Source organism: Melozone crissalis, unplaced genomic scaffold, assembly GCF_028551555.1.
Source record: "Melozone crissalis strain CALT ecotype California unplaced genomic scaffold, PUWL_Pcris_2 ptg000023l_1, whole genome shotgun sequence".
NCBI classification, from domain to species: domain Eukaryota; kingdom Metazoa; phylum Chordata; class Aves; order Passeriformes; family Passerellidae; genus Melozone; species Melozone crissalis.
The window spans coordinates 18,879,068-18,898,184 of NW_026535801.1; the positions used below are offsets into that span (position 1 = coordinate 18,879,068).

A 19,117-nucleotide genomic window follows, 5' to 3' on the forward strand; every position below is an offset into this window, starting at 1 on the left:
AGAGCTTAATCTATATTATTTACACTTGTATTTTTACAAGTGATTCATATATGGACTGAAATATCTGATATGTAAATATAAAAGAAAAATATTTTTTTTACCTACCTGAACGAGACAAAGTCCAGATCTATACATTATGACTTATAGTCATTATTGACCTAAGAATTTAAACCACTTTTTTCACTGACATGTACATACTGTATATAGCCGAAGTTAACGGTTATGAAGTTTTGTACCGTTTATTTTATGACATTTTGAAACGTAACTTTTGGAACTAACAGTTGGCAGGGGAAAGTTTCCTAGCAAACGACTACCCAGCTCAACATTTAACTAATTTTTGCGCCTCAACTCATTGTTGATGTCTAAGAATGCCTCAACAGGTAGAGAGGCTCCCTGTTGAAGATTACCTACACCTAAGACATGATACTGTGCACAGTATTTCATACGTGCACAAATATTTATGTTGAATCAGAAATGTAAGGCATTGGTGATGTTTGCAATTACCCTCCTGTAAGCATTGCTTTAATGTTTTACATTGCATCTGATTATGTCATAATTTTCCTACCTGACTGACAATTTCTGGACAAAGTGCAAGCGGCCAGCACTTTGTTCACCCACTGTGTACTGTTTCTGACATATTGACTGCCTGAATAGCTTTTAAAAAAGTAACATCACCTGGCCATCCCCTTAATCAACAAAGCTATTTAGGTATTCAAGTGCAGCAGCAGTACCCCATCTCGGAGGTTCTTAGGGTGCAGTGAGTGAGTTTGTGTGGTAGTATTAGACACCCAGTAGTCACTTCCAGGCAACTAAGCAATGAACCACAGTTTGAAAACAAACTGTTGCTACAACATCAAATACCAGTCTTCACTTCAATTTGCTTTAGTTCTCCTAATGTAGTAATAGAGCTTAGTAGCTGTTGAACCTCCTTGAGATAGAATTGTTAATTTGAAATAAAGCATGCTTTCTGCACCATAAAGTCTGTGACTCCTTCTTTATTTATTATGCTGCTTTTACAGTTTCTGTACTACACTATAAAAAAAAATTGCTAAAACAAAAGATGAGACAGAAATGCAGTTCTCCAATGTAAACCAGGGAGTTAACTGTTGACAATCCAGCCATCTGCCAGAAACAGCCTATCCACCAGCCAGCCTTGGAAAGTTACTTCAAAAAAAATGTTCTTCATAGGTTTCTTATTGACAAAGGATAAATTCTAGCACACGCCTAAACATTGTGCTGTTCTTACCCTTCTGTTATTTCCAGGCTTTCCTCTACACTGTCTTGGTTTTTTGGCAGCTTCAACCTGTACAGACTAGTTGACCCTAATTGCCTGGACCAACAAATTGTCACCTGCAGTGGGTGATTAATCAATTCTTCATCCCACAAGTCAGCTGACTTCTCTATCACAGCAAAGCCTGTCTTCACACTTGGGGAGCTGTGGGAGGGATTGGGATATGTTATCTATGGGTAAGAGAGTATCAAGGTCAAAGAAGCAAGTCTGCTTCTAGAATTCACTCAGTAGAAAAAGCTTGAGAGCAAACACATTCACAGAAATGCAACACTTCAGGAGCTGTAAAATTCTCTGAAGTGGAGCAAGAGCATTACTTAGCAAACATGATGCCATCGCTGTGATTGTCAACATACCACTAACACTAAAAAAAAAAAACAACTCAAGTTCATCAGAAGAAATGGAGCGGATAAAATGTTTAAAAACCTATTCCAAAAAGACTCACTGCAGAATCTTTTTTTACACTTTCCTATAACCCTATATATTATCACTCTCTATCCAAATTATGCAGGAAAGCTAAAAAATAGGGACAAAACAAGGACTAATGTAAAAACAAGGATTTCAGAAAAGCTAAGCTCTGGGTCAGGACTAAATCCAAATGTTTTGAAATGATGGAAGCAATAATTATAAGTATGAAAGTGTTTAAGAGGCCATATTATTTCTTCCTTAGGGAGAAAAGCTGAAAAAAATTAAGTTTAAAAGGCTGTTTATTTTAATCTTTAAACCATTCAAAGAAAAAAAAAAACTCAAGAAAGTTTCTAATTCCCATTTCTTTAGATGTTTAAAAACACCCCAACCAACAAACTCAATACAAGAAAAAAATGTACAGTCTTGTTTAGCTAACAAGTAACTTGTGTACACAGGCACATAATAAAGCTAACACTAAAAACACACTAGATATTTAATTATCTCAGCAGAAAGAGGTAAGTGATAGACAGCATCTGCAGATTTAACCATGGCCCCTTCTACACAAAGGCTACTGAAACTCAATCTCACATGGCCTCTACTCAGTCTCAAAACACTCAGTCAATGAAGAGGAAACACACTGTATGTTGTTGTGTGCGATGGTGTAAGCAAGTTCATCCTGCCAGCACCTCTCTGGCCCAACTCTGCACAGCACTTAAAAACAAGCACTTTCAGCAGATGAGTCACTCATGTCTAAAAATAGGATTTAAAATACTTAGGGGCTTTGCTGAAACACAGCTTGAATAGATAATGTTGCAGGCCGACCAGCTGAGCCAGTGTTTTTCCACAAGACTGCTAAGCAAATGCTAACCTAGAGTGACATTGCTGAAGTCACAATCCAAAGCTTCGATATTCCATTGCACAGAACACATCCCTAAGAATAACATTTTTCAAGACAACAGATTAAGCAATTTCTGGGTGAAAAGACAAACATTTTATTTAAACTTACTATATCCAGGTCAAATACTGGGATTTCTAACTATATAAGCTGACATTTGCTCTCTTAGATAGACAGATCAGATCTATTGTGCTATAGGACCAAATTTAAAAAAATATCTCACCACTGATATAGTGTATGAAAGCCTTTGGCACTCATGTTTCCTGAGTGCTGATGTGTAAAGAAAAACTTTTTAACAAAGCTCTGTGAGCTGCTGTGTAAATCCTTCTATAAAGCTGTGTATTTTCCACTAACATTTTACATGTGGCAGCTTGAGAAAAATAACTGTAATGGTGGAGAGTAATAATAACACTGAGAGATTAATTTTATTGCATTTTAGCAGGTTTTCAGACATAGACATTTCCTTTATTCAGGTATCACACCCCTTTTAAAAGTTTCTAATTTGCACCAACAGGACAAACAGCTTACACTAGAATATTCAGTGATAGGGGTGTAGCAAAACTCAAGTTTATAATTTGTGAAAATAATCTTAACAAAAACAAATAGGTGTGATTTCAATTTTTAAGTAAGGAATAACATTTTTTGCAGAAGCAACCACTGAAGTATTCCTATCTCAAAGATTGCTTTCTCTGAGGGAAAAATGTTTAAAAAGTGAAGCTGAATTACTAAGTTGAAAGACATAACAATAATTTACAGTACTTTAAAAGCCCCTGAACATTAAAATCTCAGTATTCATAGCTCTCCAAATCACTGAGTGCCTTACCATTAATTCTTTATAATTGAAGCTGGTAATTTCTAAGTATTTTATTTCTAATTATCTGATGTTAGGAACTTTAGAGATATCACTGAAGTTACTGCTTTTCATCTAAATATATGTCCCATGCTTATATGCTTTGATGAAACTTGAGCTAGTTTCAGACTGATCTCAGAAGCACGTGAGATCAAAACTAGAAGTACCAACTACCTATGCTGTTGAGGCTCAGCTCTCATTCTGCACTAGCAAGAATGATACAATCAGGCATTCCTGATAAGCTCTCCCATAAATTTGGAAATTAAATATGTAAGAGCAGCCAAGTATTTTTTAGTCTTACTTTGCATGGATCATTGTGATTCAGCCAGATAATTTTCAGAAATTATTTCTTAATTCCAGGTACCAAAAGTATGACAGCATATTATCTTCACTAATTTCACTGAAATATATTTTAGGATGTTTGGCACAGGTATCTATATAAAGTCTGATTAAATAGAAACATATGACACATATAAACATAAAGCTGAAATGACGGCTTGGTGGACCTAGAAAACCTCAAAACAGCACTGAAGGAATTACATGCAAATTTTGTGCTTGGATGTGATCACAACAACTTTTGTCTTGTGGCAGTATTTAAAATTATTACTTACTACTACATTCACTGATCAGTCTCACTTTGTTTTTCCACAACATGGAGTCCAGCCTCTTTTCTTCATAGTAGGTGGAAGCAGAAAAAGATATCTGTCATTGTGACATATGATTAACACTGCAGAAGCTGGCAGAAACCTCAGTGAAGTTTCAAAAAGCACTTCTGACAATATTATTCAAGACGACACTCTCATTGCAGTATGTAGTTTACTTCTCTGAACATCTTCTTTAATACTTATTTTTACATTTGTCATGTCATACAGAATACATTAAAGCAAACATTCAGAAAAAAAATTTACAAGCACATGTGTGGCTGATGTGCATGTGCCAGTTTGCATGAAAACTGACAGAACTGAGCACAAATGACAGCTCTGAGCTGGTATCCACAAACCCCTTTTACAAACCATTCCATTCCACTTGAACCTGACATAATGCTTTATAAACTAGCATTTTATATAAGGCCAACAGCTCCTATGTTTTTCCTCAATATTTGGACCTATTTTGATTTAGATAAATCAATATTCCAAAAATTCATAAGGAAAGCTCCTATTCCCATCTGTTCTTTCCAGCCTGCTTCAAATCATTTATATACACAAAAGGAAGACAAGTTAAACGAAATTAAAGATCTGATTATAAAAACAGATTTTGGTATGTGCTTGAGTACAAAAAACCCTGTACATTTATTTAGCAATTGTGTAAATCAAGAACAGTAAATGGCTTGCTTCAAGTGCTCTACAGCTAAGACTTCATAGACCAAGTTCATCCTTAAACAAACATCCCAAATATCCTTACAAAAGCTTACAATGCTAATATTAACAACCTTCTTGACCAAGGTGCTAGTAGGCACTATTGTACTATATTACTCATTAATTATTAAGAGAGTCAGACTCTGACCTCACTTACAGTTAATGCAAATTTACACTGATGTAACTGAGAGCAGAATCCATCTTCTGGTGTATACCATCCTCAAATGATATAAAGGAGTTGCAAAAACAGACCCTCCCTTTTGTATAAATATGTCATAAATAAAACATATATAGATACAAATATTCATTACTACAGCAGCTTAGAACGGTCTAACATTTCAGCTCTTGTTTTTATCACACTTTGCTAAAAACACATCTTAAGTAAGCAGAGTAAATCTTAACAGCACTGTATTAATTATTTGTGATGCTACACACCCCAGAAACAATTTATGCACATTTTGAAGCTTTCAGTAGATCTTTAGACCCTTAGTAGTGAAAGTAGGTAGAAATTTTTGATGCAAAAAAGAATAAATAAATAAAAACTATTAAATATCCCGTGTTTGGTACAAATACTTCATATTAAGTTATTTTTATACATTTGTTTAGAAAAATACACTAAATATTTCTACTTTCATTGCCTAAAAATAAGGACTGGATTATGTATATCCTTGTGTTTTTAAAGGCAGCAATGTCAATTACTGCCAAGCTGCTGGAGCAGAGCCATTAGTGCCCATTCCCACAGCCCTTACACTGGCAAAAAAAAAAGCCATTGTGGGGCTAATCACAGCTCCAGGTGGATGACCTGGTACAAATGACCAAGAGGCCCATAGCACAAGTTGCATTTTCTCCAAAATAATGAAAACTTTTTGCTGAATTTTATAATGCTTGTTTACTAACGTATCGGTCAGACCTCCACATTTTTTTTAAAAAGAGCTGCATTTACAAATGTGGATGCTTATCTGTTAAAGCCATCATTTGTTCCAAAAAAATGCACATTCAAACTGTGAAATATTAGGAAAATACTCTTGCAAATAAACTATATAAAGATAAAATACACTTCAAAGATAGTATTTACGTTCTTCTATAAAGTGCAGAGAAATCCTTCTAAAAAGGGAAATAACTACTTCCTATAACAACAGTATAATTACAGCAGCTTTTGCATAGCGTTATTTATAGAAAATTTAATACTTTCAGTTGCTTCAGGAGGAAAAGGATGTAAGAGTCTCTTCCGGTTCAGATCTTTCCTTTGACACCAATTTACTTTCTTCAGGAATGGTTGATGATACCAGATCTCCATTGACAGCACCTCTAGAACAATGGGCAGATCCTATAAAGAGATCAATTAAGTATTTAATTTTCAGTCCCCAAAAGTATCATCCAATCTGTCAATTATTGTATTTGTAAAATATTTCCTAAATATAATCAATCAGAAGTCAAGTTAAAGTCTGCTTGAGAGGACTTATAATAGAGTCAAAATGCCAGCAAGATTCAGAAGGAAAAACCGCTGAAGAACTGACTACTGATTCAGCCCATCAAATCAGGGACTAAATTCTGATCATGACCTTTATTATTGGCAAGGATGTGTGCCTTCAGAGCTGTGCTGTTCTCTACAAAAGGCAAGAAGCCTCTGAAATGAACAACCTTTCCACAATGCACTGAATGAACTATCCCTGCAACTCACAGAAGTCAAAAAAAGGTAATTTCTTCTGTGACAATAACAGGTGGCAAACAGCCATATTCACATCACTAACTATATAATCATTCATGTGAACAAACATCCCTTTTCTAGATAGGTCTTAATTTTATCTTGCCAGTAATCCCACCGTTCTCAATATAACTACTCCAGCTGCAAGATCATTTGTAATATCAACGGAAGCCAGCCCAAGTCAACCAGGTAACAAACTATACAAGTGCTCTGATTTATAATATAGGAATCTTACAAATAAAACATTTTTCCTCATGCCAATGTCAGTGCTGCTCTAAACAAGGAAATAAATTGTACTGAAAGATACAAAAACTCCCTCCCTTTCAAACTTACTCTGAGACTCTTCAGAAGGTGTATCACTGTAAGATTCTGTATCCGAGTATGTTCTTCTGCGCCGCTGAGAAAATCGGTGAAGAGATGAACCCGGTTCTTTTACAGAGTGACTAATCCTACAAAGGAAGTGAGACCTATTAGCAAGGAAAATCTGTAACAACCCACACAAATTTTATATACTTTAAATTTGAAATAATTTTGGTTATTTCCCACCCAATCAATTTTATATACTTTAAATTGGAAATAACTTTGGTGCTCAGATTAAATTGTCAGTATTAATGCTTTTTTGCTAGTCTACCATAGCAGACTAAAAAAGGGACAGTCAATGATCTTAGTTTCACAACTACAAAGCCTGAAAGTGGAAATAAAAATGAAGGAAATAATTTCAGAAACTGAAATACTGACTGAAAAATAATGTTAGCGTTTCAAGCTCTAATTTCATGAACTTGCCAAAACAAGCCATTCACATAAAGCTTCTAGCATGATGAAATTTTGGTACTGTATTAAAAATAGCAGCTGCCACCAGTAGCTGAAAATCTGCACCTTTCTTTTTTTTAATTAGGTCAATTTATCATTTTTAATTTTTTCTCCACGCAAACAATTCGTCTCATATTTTGATTTTAATGCTAGCAAGTTCAGGGAGGTCTTTTGAGACACAAGAAAAAAACTTAAGGAAACAGAAAATTACCTTTCTGAATAGCAAGGACCAGGGTGGCTAATGGAACGCTTCATCTAGGGGAAAAAAAATTCCAAAGAACAAACAACACCAAAAATGTCACAAGCTACTCAGAAGAATGATATGGATATTTACATTACACCTTGCTTTATTTACAGTCTTTACAAAGAGAGACTGCAATATTTTTTTTAAAAAAAAGCAACCACTCTCAGTTAAAAATCTGATTAAACTATATGAAAATAGATGGATTGCCATCAATATTAAAAGTTTTAGAACATTCACACAGGAAATAGTTTACTACAAAAAGATGCTACCTCCTGTCTGTAGAATTCCTTCCCTCTTTAACTGAAGCTCCTCAAGGAGCCATTGTTAATTGCTATGATATACAGAAGTATCCAGACATTTTTCCTTTACCAAATGGAAGTTCAAATTCCTCATTACACAATAAAGGCAAATTATGCCTCTTGATTCCTTGTGGTTTCTCTGCTATTACTGTCAAATCTCTATGTATATCAAAGAAAGTTACTATTTTAAATAATGATCAGCTTTGTAAGTAAAGTGATTGAAGATGAAGTGATGAGAGATCCATATGGAAAGAAAGAGGTTCTCACAACAAAATTGCACAATACAGCTCATCTTGGAATACATACACAGAACTGAGAAAGCATTTGATTCCCCATACATTGTTCCTCTAAGGGAATTAATTAATAGTGAATAGTTATGCAAGTAATATCTTTATCGCGATATATCTTTTTGTTAAATAAGGGAATGATATATTAATAAAAACATCTTAAATTACATACACTGAAACATATGCTATCTTGCTAAAGTGCTTCAAGTCACAAACCACTTAAGCAAGAGGTGAAGTTATGCAATTTTTATGATCAGTGTATAGTTAGCACCCTAAAAAAACCAAACAGTTGAACTGAGGAAAAGTTAAACCTCATTAATTTATGAGATACCTCATTACAGGGCCTTGACAGCTATGATAAACTACTCTGATGATGTAAAGGCTAGCAAACTGCAAAGCAAAAGACTGAGAACAGAAAACTGATTTATATTTGGGACCAGTACTGACTTATAACTCAGTCAAGATTTCAACTGTGGACATCATAGCATGTAACAATAGCATAGTGTTCTGCCACTCCTCCCCCCAGTCTAACCACCAGGATGACACTTAGAAAAGATAATATTTCAAAATGTCAAAACCATTTGAATAGGTGATGGTGACACAGGAGAAACCAAGGGATCAGGGTGAGGCAGCTGGAACATTTCTGGCTTAAACTTGGCATTAGCAATCTTCACACATTCTTCAAGTGTTGTGATAAATGTATTACATGTGGCACTAAGCAAGGAAGAGGCTTCATTCATGTTCTGAAAGTAAATGAAAGCACAAACATAAGCAAGGGAAAAAAATAAAATATTCAAATACAACTTTCCTCCACCACCTCTCCCAGACACACTAGTCTCCCTCATTACCACTAAGAATTTATATTTCCCATTTTTTTAATCAAATGTATGCCTTACCATAAGGCCAATTTAAGAAAACACATGTGACAGCATTGCAATTTCTTTCTGACATCTGAATTTCTTTAAGGTACCAGCCAACAATGCCTTACTGCAAAGCTTGTCTCAGAGTGACTAACTGGTATCAGAAGATCCTTCAGTGAAACAAATGACTTGCAGCAGAAGGTGTGAACAGTTTTCTCACTCTAGAGCAAGGAGCTGCAGGTCCATTTCACCTTGAAAACTTGCTCTGTTGTGACTAAGTGCCAACCCCTACCTTTGCACTAAAGAACCAACAACATTGTTCACATGCTGCTCAAGAGTGCAAAGTATGAATGAAGTCATTCACAGTGTCCAGTCCTTTCATTCAAAAGCAGGAATACATTCTAACATTGTACTTGTGCACATTCAGAGACAGATATCTACACTGCATGTTTCCAATGCCTGGAACACTAGCTTTCACTGATAAGAAAATGGAATACCATCCCACAGAAGAAAATAAGAATGGACAAATTAAGATTGTTTTTCAACTACTTGAACAGAGATGCAAAACAAGACAAGATATTGTATTTCTCATATGATAGCTCTACTGGCCTTTCAACCAAATGGCTCAGGAACACAATTGGTTCCTAACACCTGGCACAATTACAGTTAAACCATCCAGGTACTTTACACACAGAAAATCACTATTAGTACATCTACATACAAGCATTCGAAAATTGACATCAACACTGGGGAGATGAATAAGGTTTAAGACAACAACAGTAACTTGTTGTGAGGTGTATTAGATAATGGAATGAAAAGAAATTCTAGAATTGTGCACCTCAATGCTGGGAGGAGAGCGAGTCTCATCATGGTGAACAAATTCTTGTATGGTATGAACTTGCTGCATCAAAAGATCACAGTAGAGACGAAGTTCAGACATTTTGGTTTTAAGAGATTCATTGGTCTCACTTATTTCTATGGAAAAAATGGAAATATAAATTTATTGCGTACAATGTACATACACATTATAATATTTAAGCACTTTTCACTTAAAGATCAATTTAAAAATCCACTTAAACCTCCACTTGATTTTGAGGAAAACTGGATTCTGCAATGAATCAAGAATTACACTTGAATCAAACAACACTTTTGGATAACTGGTGCTAATTAAATTACTATTATGAAAAAGGCACGTTATCAGGAAAAATAAAGCTGAAATGTTACTTGGCTGCTATGTAATGTTGAAAAAAATACTGGATAAAACTTATGCCACCCACCAGAATGACTGGAAACGGCTACATTAAGCCTTTCAAGAGAAATTATAGAAAAAGTAATAGTTACTATAAAGAGTTAATAGAACATCAGATATGAAATGTCTTCACAACAACTACAAACAATATGTTTATTCTAGTGACAACAACACCTTGTAGTATTTCAGCTTCTTAAGATACAAGAGATCAATACAGGTGACTTCTAACTCTAACACTGAGGGGGAATTTACCATCGTGACGACTACAAATAATTACAATTTATATTAAAAGACTTTGCACCACAACATTTATACTATGATTATTGGAAGAAGTGTTACCTAGTAACTAGTTACTCTAGGTAACATACATACCTTTTTCTTTTTTTGTTCTGGTATCTGCTAAACAGGCTTTGGCACTCCCCAGTGCCACCAGCCATCTTTGCCTTTCAGCTGCATTAACTGCTTTCATATAGAAATGCTGCTCCCCTGGGATGATTAGCTCCATTCTTGTGTTGTCTGTTGCATGAACTTGTGATAGAAAAGAAAAAAAATTGAAATAATAACCTCAGCTGAGTAACAATCATTTATTAAATACTGCTCAAAGTGTTTTAAAATGCTTATGATAACCCCACAGTAATACAGTAAATCACAAAGCACCACTGTTAATTAAGGAGAAGCCCAAAGCTGCTCAGCCTTTCTCCCCCTTTTCTTCACCAAAAGAACAAAATAACAAGCAAAATCAAGTAGAATGGCAAAAAGAAAAAAAAAATTTACAAGTGATCCTCCCCTCTTTACATTTTACTGATTTCATCTACACTAAAGAAACACTATCAAAAAGGAGCTACCACATGAAAAATTGATTGGGCCACTTGGTGGGCCATGTAAAATAAGTTCCACTTTTTAATATGAAAGTACCCACATCACAAGCTGAGTCACCTGTGAGGATCTGGAAAGAAATTCATAGTCAACAGCAATGGGAAGCTAGAAAACATCTTGCTATTAGCAAAGGAGGCTGATCTACAGTCAGGAATACTCTACAGACTAAACTCTTACTTCAGAACAAACCATTCACTTACTGTCTGAAATACACCCATCACCTGTGCATGTGTGTAGCTGCTAACAGTGACAAAAGTACAAATTACTGAGGAAACCAAAAGACTAAACACTTCTGGTTTAAAAGAATTGCCACTTTTGGATCATTGCTGCTGCTCTTCTGGAAAACTGGCTTTCATGATTCAGTCTCTATCCCTGCTCATAAGAGGAAAAAGCAGTAGAACTAAGCAGCTAGCTGACATAACTTTAAGCATGAACCATGTGCACATAACTATTAAAAACAAAAAGTAACAAATGGTGTGTTCTAAATCTCAACATAGAACTCGATTATAATACATTAATAATTATTATTTGTGCTAATGAATAGTATTAATATTGATAATATTAATTATTAATATCTGTGATAATTCATTATTATCTATGAACTATGAAGCTGACACACTGGACTATAGGTAAACAAAAACAGAGGAGGAAAAACATGTGATGCAAAAACGTATGGTTGGTGATCTTTTCTATTTCCATGGCAGCCAAAATTTTCTCAAGCAGAAATCTATTAATTCTTACCTTTTATTTCACACACAGCCATCTTTATACTTCCTTTGCTGCCTTTGCAAACATCATCCTGGGAATCATAGTATGACAATATCCCATTGTCTAAAACAAACCACCGAGGCTGCCAACCTAGGGAGACCAAAAATGTGAAAGTTTAGTCTAATTCCTAAATTGTAAATAAAATGAATCTATTTGGCTGATAAAACATTAACAAAAGAGGCAAACATTAAATTATTCTTGTAACACACCAGGAAGAAATCAATCTGTGCAGTCTGAAGATCAAAGCCACTCAATAACCAGACTACTGTTATATGGAAGCCTAAGGAAGGGTTCTGAAGTTCCCTGGTTTGGAGGACTACTGGCTTCCAGCAGAAGTTAGCTGCATGCTAACAGTCCATGGTATGTATAGCATTCACAGCTACTGTTGAGTATTTGCTTATTAAATAACAGACTTAAATAGGAGCAAACACCACAAGAGTTCATTTTCCATTTATCTTTTGCGACAACAACGTTTTCAGTAATGTAAGTGAAAGTGACAACTTTCATTGTTTTGGAAACAACTTTGTGCTCATTCTTTCTCTCATAACCACAACCTTTCCTCTATGTGTTTTCTCTATAGTCACTGTGAAGAAGAGACAAAGACATCAAATATCTATCTAATTACAGTACAACTACTCCCTTTTACAAGAAGGGCAATTATGTATCTGTGGACACATAATTGCTCTGAAAAATGCAAGATTACACTCTGTACACTTCATTTGACAGCACATCCATACAATCCTCACAACGTGGCCCACATTTTATAATCCCTCAGAACCAAGTTTCACACCACTTAACACTCACAACCTGCATATGCTGAAACAGAATTCCCCACATGAAGTGCTGAAGAACCAGAGGGCAGAGAAGATACTGCCACGGCAGTGTAATAAGAGGCATGAAAAAGCATGATCCAATGCTGATCTGTTTGGGAGAGACACTTAGTCCTACACCACAGTGGCAGAGGAGAAATGTTTCACCTTGACACCAGTGCCTGCCCACTGCCTGCCCCAGAGGGAGATGGTGTCTCTATTACAGCAGAGGATCAGTCAAAGACAACAAGGCAAATGCTGATATTGGGTGCAAAACTTTTTGTCTGCAGCGTCTCCAAAAACACATTTAACGAAACTGATGTTCATCGTGCACTTTCCAGGCTGGGATACAGGAGCTCGCTGTCCCGCTGAGAGTCTCTGACTAACTCGGCAAGACGCAACCCAGGTGGCGAAGGGTCTCGGCAGAAGGCCAGGGCCGGGCACAGCTCCGTGCGGCTGCCGGGGCAGTGGGTTCACCCGGCCCGGCCCGGCCCGGCCCGGCCGCCGCCCGCACCGGGTGAGAGCGAGGAGCGCTGCCGCCCTCGGCCCGGCCCCGGAGCCGGCTCCAGGCCACCGCCGCCCCAGGGCCGCTTCCGTGGCGACGCTCGGCTGCTCTCCGGGGCTTATCTCCGAGCACCAATGTCTCAGCCAACGCGTTACCGACCGCTCCGGCCCGGCCGCAGCACGCCGGGACCCCCCGAGGCTCAGCAGCAGCAGCAGCAACAGCAGCGGCGCATCACGGCCGGAGCCGAGCCGAGCCCCAACCGCCGCCCCCCGGGCCCGGCCCCCGCGCCTACCCGCTAGATAGTTGGTCCACTTGTACAGGACCCCCTCCATCGCTCAGAGCCCGGCGCCGGGCCGCATCCTCCTGCTCCGCCGCGGGGAACGGGCGGCCGCGGCCGCCGCGGGGATGGCGCTCCCCTCCCGGCCCCACCGCTGCCTCCCCCGCGCGGAGGCGGAGCCGCTCAGCTCAGGCGCGGCGGCCGCGGCGGCTCCGGCGGCGCCGCCCGCCCCGCGGGGCGCTCTGCGTCCCCCATGCGCGCCCGGCCGCGCTCCCGGCCCCGCCGCCCCGCGGCCGCTTCCGACGTCCCTTCCACTTCCTGAGCGGAGAGGGCGGCCCGAAGAACCGCCCGCCCCGCGGCCGCTGCTGGGGCCGGGCTCGTCCCCACGTCCGGCGCGGCTGAGGCGGAGCGGCGGTGCTGGCTCGGCCCCCGCCCCTCGGCGCGGCGGGGACAGTGCCACGCCGGCGGCCGCCTCGCAGCGACATGGGCCGAGGGCTGACCCTGCTCCTGCTGCCGCTGGCGCTGCTGGCGGCCCCGGCGCGGGCCGAGGGCGGCACGGCGGCAGCGGAGGAGGTTAAGATAGAGGTGCTGCACCTCCCCGAGACCTGCAGCCCGAAGAGCAAGAAGGGCGACCTGCTGAACGCGCACTATGACGGATTCCTGGCCAGCGACGGATCCAAGTTTTACTGCAGGTGAGCCCCGTAGCACCGGGCCGGAGGACGGGCGGAGGGCCCTGCCCTGAGGGTGCTTGGCACAGCTGCTCCGCTCCCCCGAACAGGCGGGGCTTGGGGCCCTCCGGGGCCCGTACTGACCACACCAGCAATAGCACTTCACTTTTCCTCAGCCGAGTGTGGAAGGATGCCGTTTCCGTAGAGTCAAACTAGGCAGTGCCTAGGAGTCCTAGGGTCCCTAGGGAGAAACTTCGAGAGCCTGTAGCTCATACCTCGTACGGAGCCCCCTTTGTCAGAGTGGAAAAAAAACCAACATTATGTTGATACTTGCCGTGTTCTGTGCTGTAACCTGTGCAGAAAAACTTGGGTTGGGAGGAGGAGCTCCTAGTAGAAATGCACACTGACAATTTTAGGCAGAAACTTTTATATAGCATCCACTTCCACATAGTTGGCACTGTGCAGTGCAACCACATTATTATACTGGTGGTTTGCAGCCTTTTTGCCTCGTGCCTGTTGCTGTTTCCCTGCTTGATTTGTTGTGCCGCCCATTTTACCACAAAGTTATCATTTCATCTTTTGCTTTTTGACTTTGCCTCATCCATCTCTCCTCAGGCAATAGCTTAGCTCATTACAATATCTTGATCCATTCCCCCACTTCTATAATTTAAGAAAAAAACTCAGTGTATAGGATAACTCTGCATTTAACAGTACCATTTAAGTTGCATTTCTTTGCCTGTTGAAGTGGCTGACTGGTACATAGAGCGTTTTTCTCTGGATGTTTTGCTCAGTTGCTGTTCAGTGTAGTGCCCACACTGGGGAGGCCTCGTGTGACCAGAAGCTGCCTCAAGCACTGGCTGCCTGAGCTGGCCAGAGGGGTAGGTGAGCACACAGTGCTGCAGCCAGCATTGCCAGGTTCCCCCAGCACACACCTACACTCCCATCCCATCCCATCCTACAGTGTTGTAAACTGCTGAGAACATTTTCACTTTCCAGTGCTCCGCACTTGTAGACTTCCTGCAGTGGCACCTTGTTTCTGGCCTGCGGCGTGCATGGTCAGGAAGATTGGATGTTTTTATAGAAGTTCAAAAACGAGCTTTTGGTTTTTTTTAAAAAAAGGTTTACCCTTACATATATCAAAATCTCACCTTAAATTACAAATGTAGCAGAAAAAGTATTTATACTTTGTATTCTTGCACTCTTAACATTCTTGTGTCCTAATAATCTATGTTCTTATTAGCTGCAACTAAAAGTTATATTTATGATAAAAATATTATGTTAATATTACTCATACACAATTTTTTTTTTAATAGTCGGACGCAAAATGAAGGTCATCCAAAATGGTTTGTTCTGGGTGTTGGACAAGTCATAAAAGGCTTAGATATTGCTATGATGAACATGTGTCCTGGAGAAAAACGGAAAGTGACAATTCCTCCATCATTAGCATACGGACAGCAAGGATATGGTAAAAGTTCTAACTCTAAACCTTGTCTTTCCTGTGTCTTTTACCCTTTGAAACATACAATACATAGCATTGTAAATGTCTGTGAGAACTGGTGCTCCCGTTTGGAGGCAGTGCAGCTGTGCAGCCCCTGCTCATTGCTATGCAGTTTAGGTAGTCCTGACACAGACCCACACCCAGGCCTTGCAGTTCCCATTAGAACTCAGTCCATGCCACCCAATGTGTTTTCCCAAGTAATGCATAGTGTGAAGCAAAAGGAAGATCTCTATGAGCAATATCAGCGTTATTGTGTTAAAATATGAAATTCCAGTCACATTTTGTTTTATTATTTGACTGCTACCTGTTTAGCCTTCTAATGAAAATCTACATCTTCTGAGTAGAATGGAATATAATGCAGTGCAATTAATCTAAATAGAAATAATTTGCTTAAAATACTGCTTACATTCTGAATAGTTAATGGCTCTCATTATCACATTACACGGTAATTGCAACAGTGTAGTGCATGAAATCTGATTTGAATATAAGATAATTCAGTGTGCAGATTACTTAAAAAAAGTTCCAGTACAAGTTTTATGCAGTGTTTGAGCACTCAAATGTAGATAAATTCAGCTCTGACCTGGCTGTAGGAGTTTCTGTGAAAAGGTAGCTCTGCTTTATAATAATAATATTTTGGTACTGATGTGTCAGAATTCAATGCATCAGTTTTGTCTTTAATACAATTTCATACAAAAAGGAAAAACACTGATACAAATAAAAACTGTTCTTTAATACTAGTGTTAACTGTTTGTTCCAGGTAGCACTTGAAGGAAGAAGTAGTATTTTCCTACAGCACACCTGTCCTCTGTCTCAGCGTATTCCTGCATGCTGGGGAAGATACCTGCCTAATCTTGATTAAAAAAAGATGCATGTGACTTTCTAAATCTTTACATGTCTTTCCTTTGTTGGTATGTATATTTGTAAACTGCTGGCACTGAATTCTAGTATTGTATCTTTCTTTTATAAGGTATATTTAAATCTTGATTTATATTCAGATGTATTTAAAACTACTTTTCTAAAGCATGGAAAGTTAAAACCTTTTGAACTCTTATTTTTGCTATGGCTACTTTAGATGAGTAGTGTAATAGTTTTGTTTATCATCTGTTTACAAACAGTGTAGATTCTTTAGCTTTTCTTCAGTTTATGAAGGATGGACACAAGCTCAAAATTCTGAGGTTACAGTGTCATGCTCACTGGCTTTGGCAGCTTGCATGTTTACATTTTAATTTTACACTGCATGATTTTTTATGCTCTTTTGGCACTATTTTAGACTACATTGCTTTGTTGCTGTCTCTTTTCAGTTCCCTTTTTTTGCCAGATGCACGATACATGGACCTGTGTTTGTAGGCAGTGCTGGTTTTACATCAGGTGGCAGAAAATGCTATGATCCAGGAACAAAGAATTCTAACAGTTATTTTCTTAATTCAGAGGCCAGACAAAGTATTCCAGTAATTTGAAGTTTCTGTGGGGATTTTTAACAAGTCAGATGACTTACATTCTGTTGCTGCTTTTTGAGATGTACATTTTAAACATTATTTTACAGCATCCGTAAAGTACCTTTTACCATACCTGTGAATTTATCATATATGTGATCTCTGCCCATAGTGTCTCAATCCTTAAACACTTTTTTTCTTTTATTCATAGCACAGGGCAAGATTCCACCCAATGCAACACTGATCTTTGAGATTGAACTTTATGCAGTAAATAAAGGACCTCGCAGTGTTGAGGCATTTAATCAAATAGACAAAGATGGTGACAAGAAGCTCTCTGAACTTGAGGTAATATGATACAAAAAATTTGAAACAAATAATTTATAAAACTATAGGTGTGGCTGCATTAGTTTTATCTTTACCTGAGCTCTCTCTGCTGCAGCTGATCACCTAAGGTTCTGTGTGTTTACACAAAGTACACTGTGCTGTAGTTTGCTGAAATTTGCTTTAATACATTAGTAAGTCTCACACTTCTGTAGACAAGCCATAGATGTGTCTGCACTGAAATCACAGTACATTACTTGTATACTCCCAGTGTCCTTGAAGATAGCTAGATTGAGTACTGACATAAAAGTCACAATGATTTGACTTTTTTCTTTTGTTCTAGATAAGCCAGTATTTGAAAGAAGAATTTGCAAGAGATGGCAAAAAACGTCATCCTTCTGCCCATGATGAAATCTTAGCTGATATATTTAAGAAGAATGACCATGATAGAGATGGCTTCATATCAGCAAAGGAGTACAATGTCTACCAGCATGATGAACTCTAAGTACTTAAAAAAATCTTTGGCTGTCTTCTGCACACTGAATTCTAAATAATAATACTTTGTCACATAATTTTTGTATTTTTTTGATAGTGGGATCTTTTTGTATCTCTTAAGGTGACTGTAAAAATCTTATTTTTAACATTCAGTTAATAAAACGTGTCAGATGTTTCAAAAGAAAGAAATAAAATTGAGGTACACCATGATCTAATATTTGTGGTTCTTACAACACGTTCCGATCTACAGTATTGCTCACACTGAGCAATACTGAGCTCAGTATTGAGCACACAAAAGTTACAGTAATCTTTGACATAGCTGGAATATAACTGCTGAACACTTCTAAATCCCCTCTAAAATAAAAAAGGAAAATCTCAATCCCCTGTAAAATAAAAAGGGAATCCCAGGAATATAACTCTTAGACCCCTGCAGGCTCCAGGCCTAGCTTCTTGAGGAAAGGCCATTTGCAGCAATTAACTATAAAAGGCCTTAAAATCGGCCAACTCTGTTTAGGGAATGTTAAGATAAAAACAAAAATGTTTTTAAAACAAAATAACCTCTTGGATGTAATATTAACAAGAAGAATTTGGTGTTGAAGAAAAAGCAGTATTTTGAGTGAGTGTTTAAACTTTGACTTAGTAAAATCATTATGTTAGCCAGTTTATTCAGCAGCACCAAGTTAAAAATCTACACTATCATAATTTAATTGAATGAGGTTGAAGATGATGGAAGATGCTGTATATAAACGTAAGTAATTAATTATTTGAACATCATTCTGGTTTTCCTCACTGGAAAAATGCAAAGAAGTAGGAATAGTTAGTAGGCAGTACTTGTATCTGTTAACTGTTCTGCTTGTGCAGAACACATAATACCACTCATGTAACATGCTTAACTCTTCTCACATGAAAAGCAATGGCTGTATTCATTTCAACATGTAATAATCAGATGTACACAGTGAAAGTGGCAGCACAAGTGAAAAAGCTTCCATACCTAGGTTATCCTTGAAATAATTTTAAAAGGTATAAAAAGGTTTTTTGCTCTGCCAGTGTAAAACAGTGTGGTGAGAGGTTTTAACAGCACCCTGCCCCACAGCCCAGTCCTAGCCCTGGACACAGATCTGTGGTGTTCCAGTCCTCAACAGACTCAATTTTCCTTGGATGCGGATGCACCTGTTAAAGACGTTCACCCCTGAAGTTGCTGGAGTGAGCAGTTCCAT

At 38.6% G+C, this 19,117-nt stretch overlaps 2 protein-coding genes across 2 annotated transcripts; one reads left to right on the top strand and one right to left on the bottom strand.

Annotated features, from left to right (window-relative positions):
• Positions 1 to 4,506: 4,506 nt before the first annotated feature.
• Positions 4,507 to 13,638, bottom strand: PLEKHA3 (pleckstrin homology domain containing A3). The gene is made up of 8 exons (XM_054278074.1): positions 13,501 to 13,638; positions 11,868 to 11,984; positions 10,623 to 10,778; positions 9,840 to 9,976; positions 8,720 to 8,884; positions 7,523 to 7,566; positions 6,835 to 6,950; positions 4,507 to 6,123 (listed from the first exon to the last, which is right to left on the bottom strand). The coding sequence occupies exons 1-8, from the start codon at positions 13,538 to 13,540 to the stop codon at positions 5,996 to 5,998; spliced, it is 903 nt and encodes a 300-aa protein (XP_054134049.1). The 5' UTR covers positions 13,541 to 13,638; the 3' UTR covers positions 4,507 to 5,995.
• Positions 13,639 to 13,968: 330 nt separating this feature from the next.
• FKBP7 (FKBP prolyl isomerase 7) lies at positions 13,969 to 18,132 on the top strand. The gene is made up of 4 exons (XM_054278075.1): positions 13,969 to 14,177; positions 15,467 to 15,618; positions 17,296 to 17,429; positions 17,749 to 18,132. Exons 1-4 carry the CDS (start codon positions 13,969 to 13,971, stop codon positions 17,908 to 17,910), a joined length of 657 nt encoding a protein of 218 aa, XP_054134050.1. The 3' UTR covers positions 17,911 to 18,132.
• Positions 18,133 to 19,117: the final 985 nt, after the last annotated feature.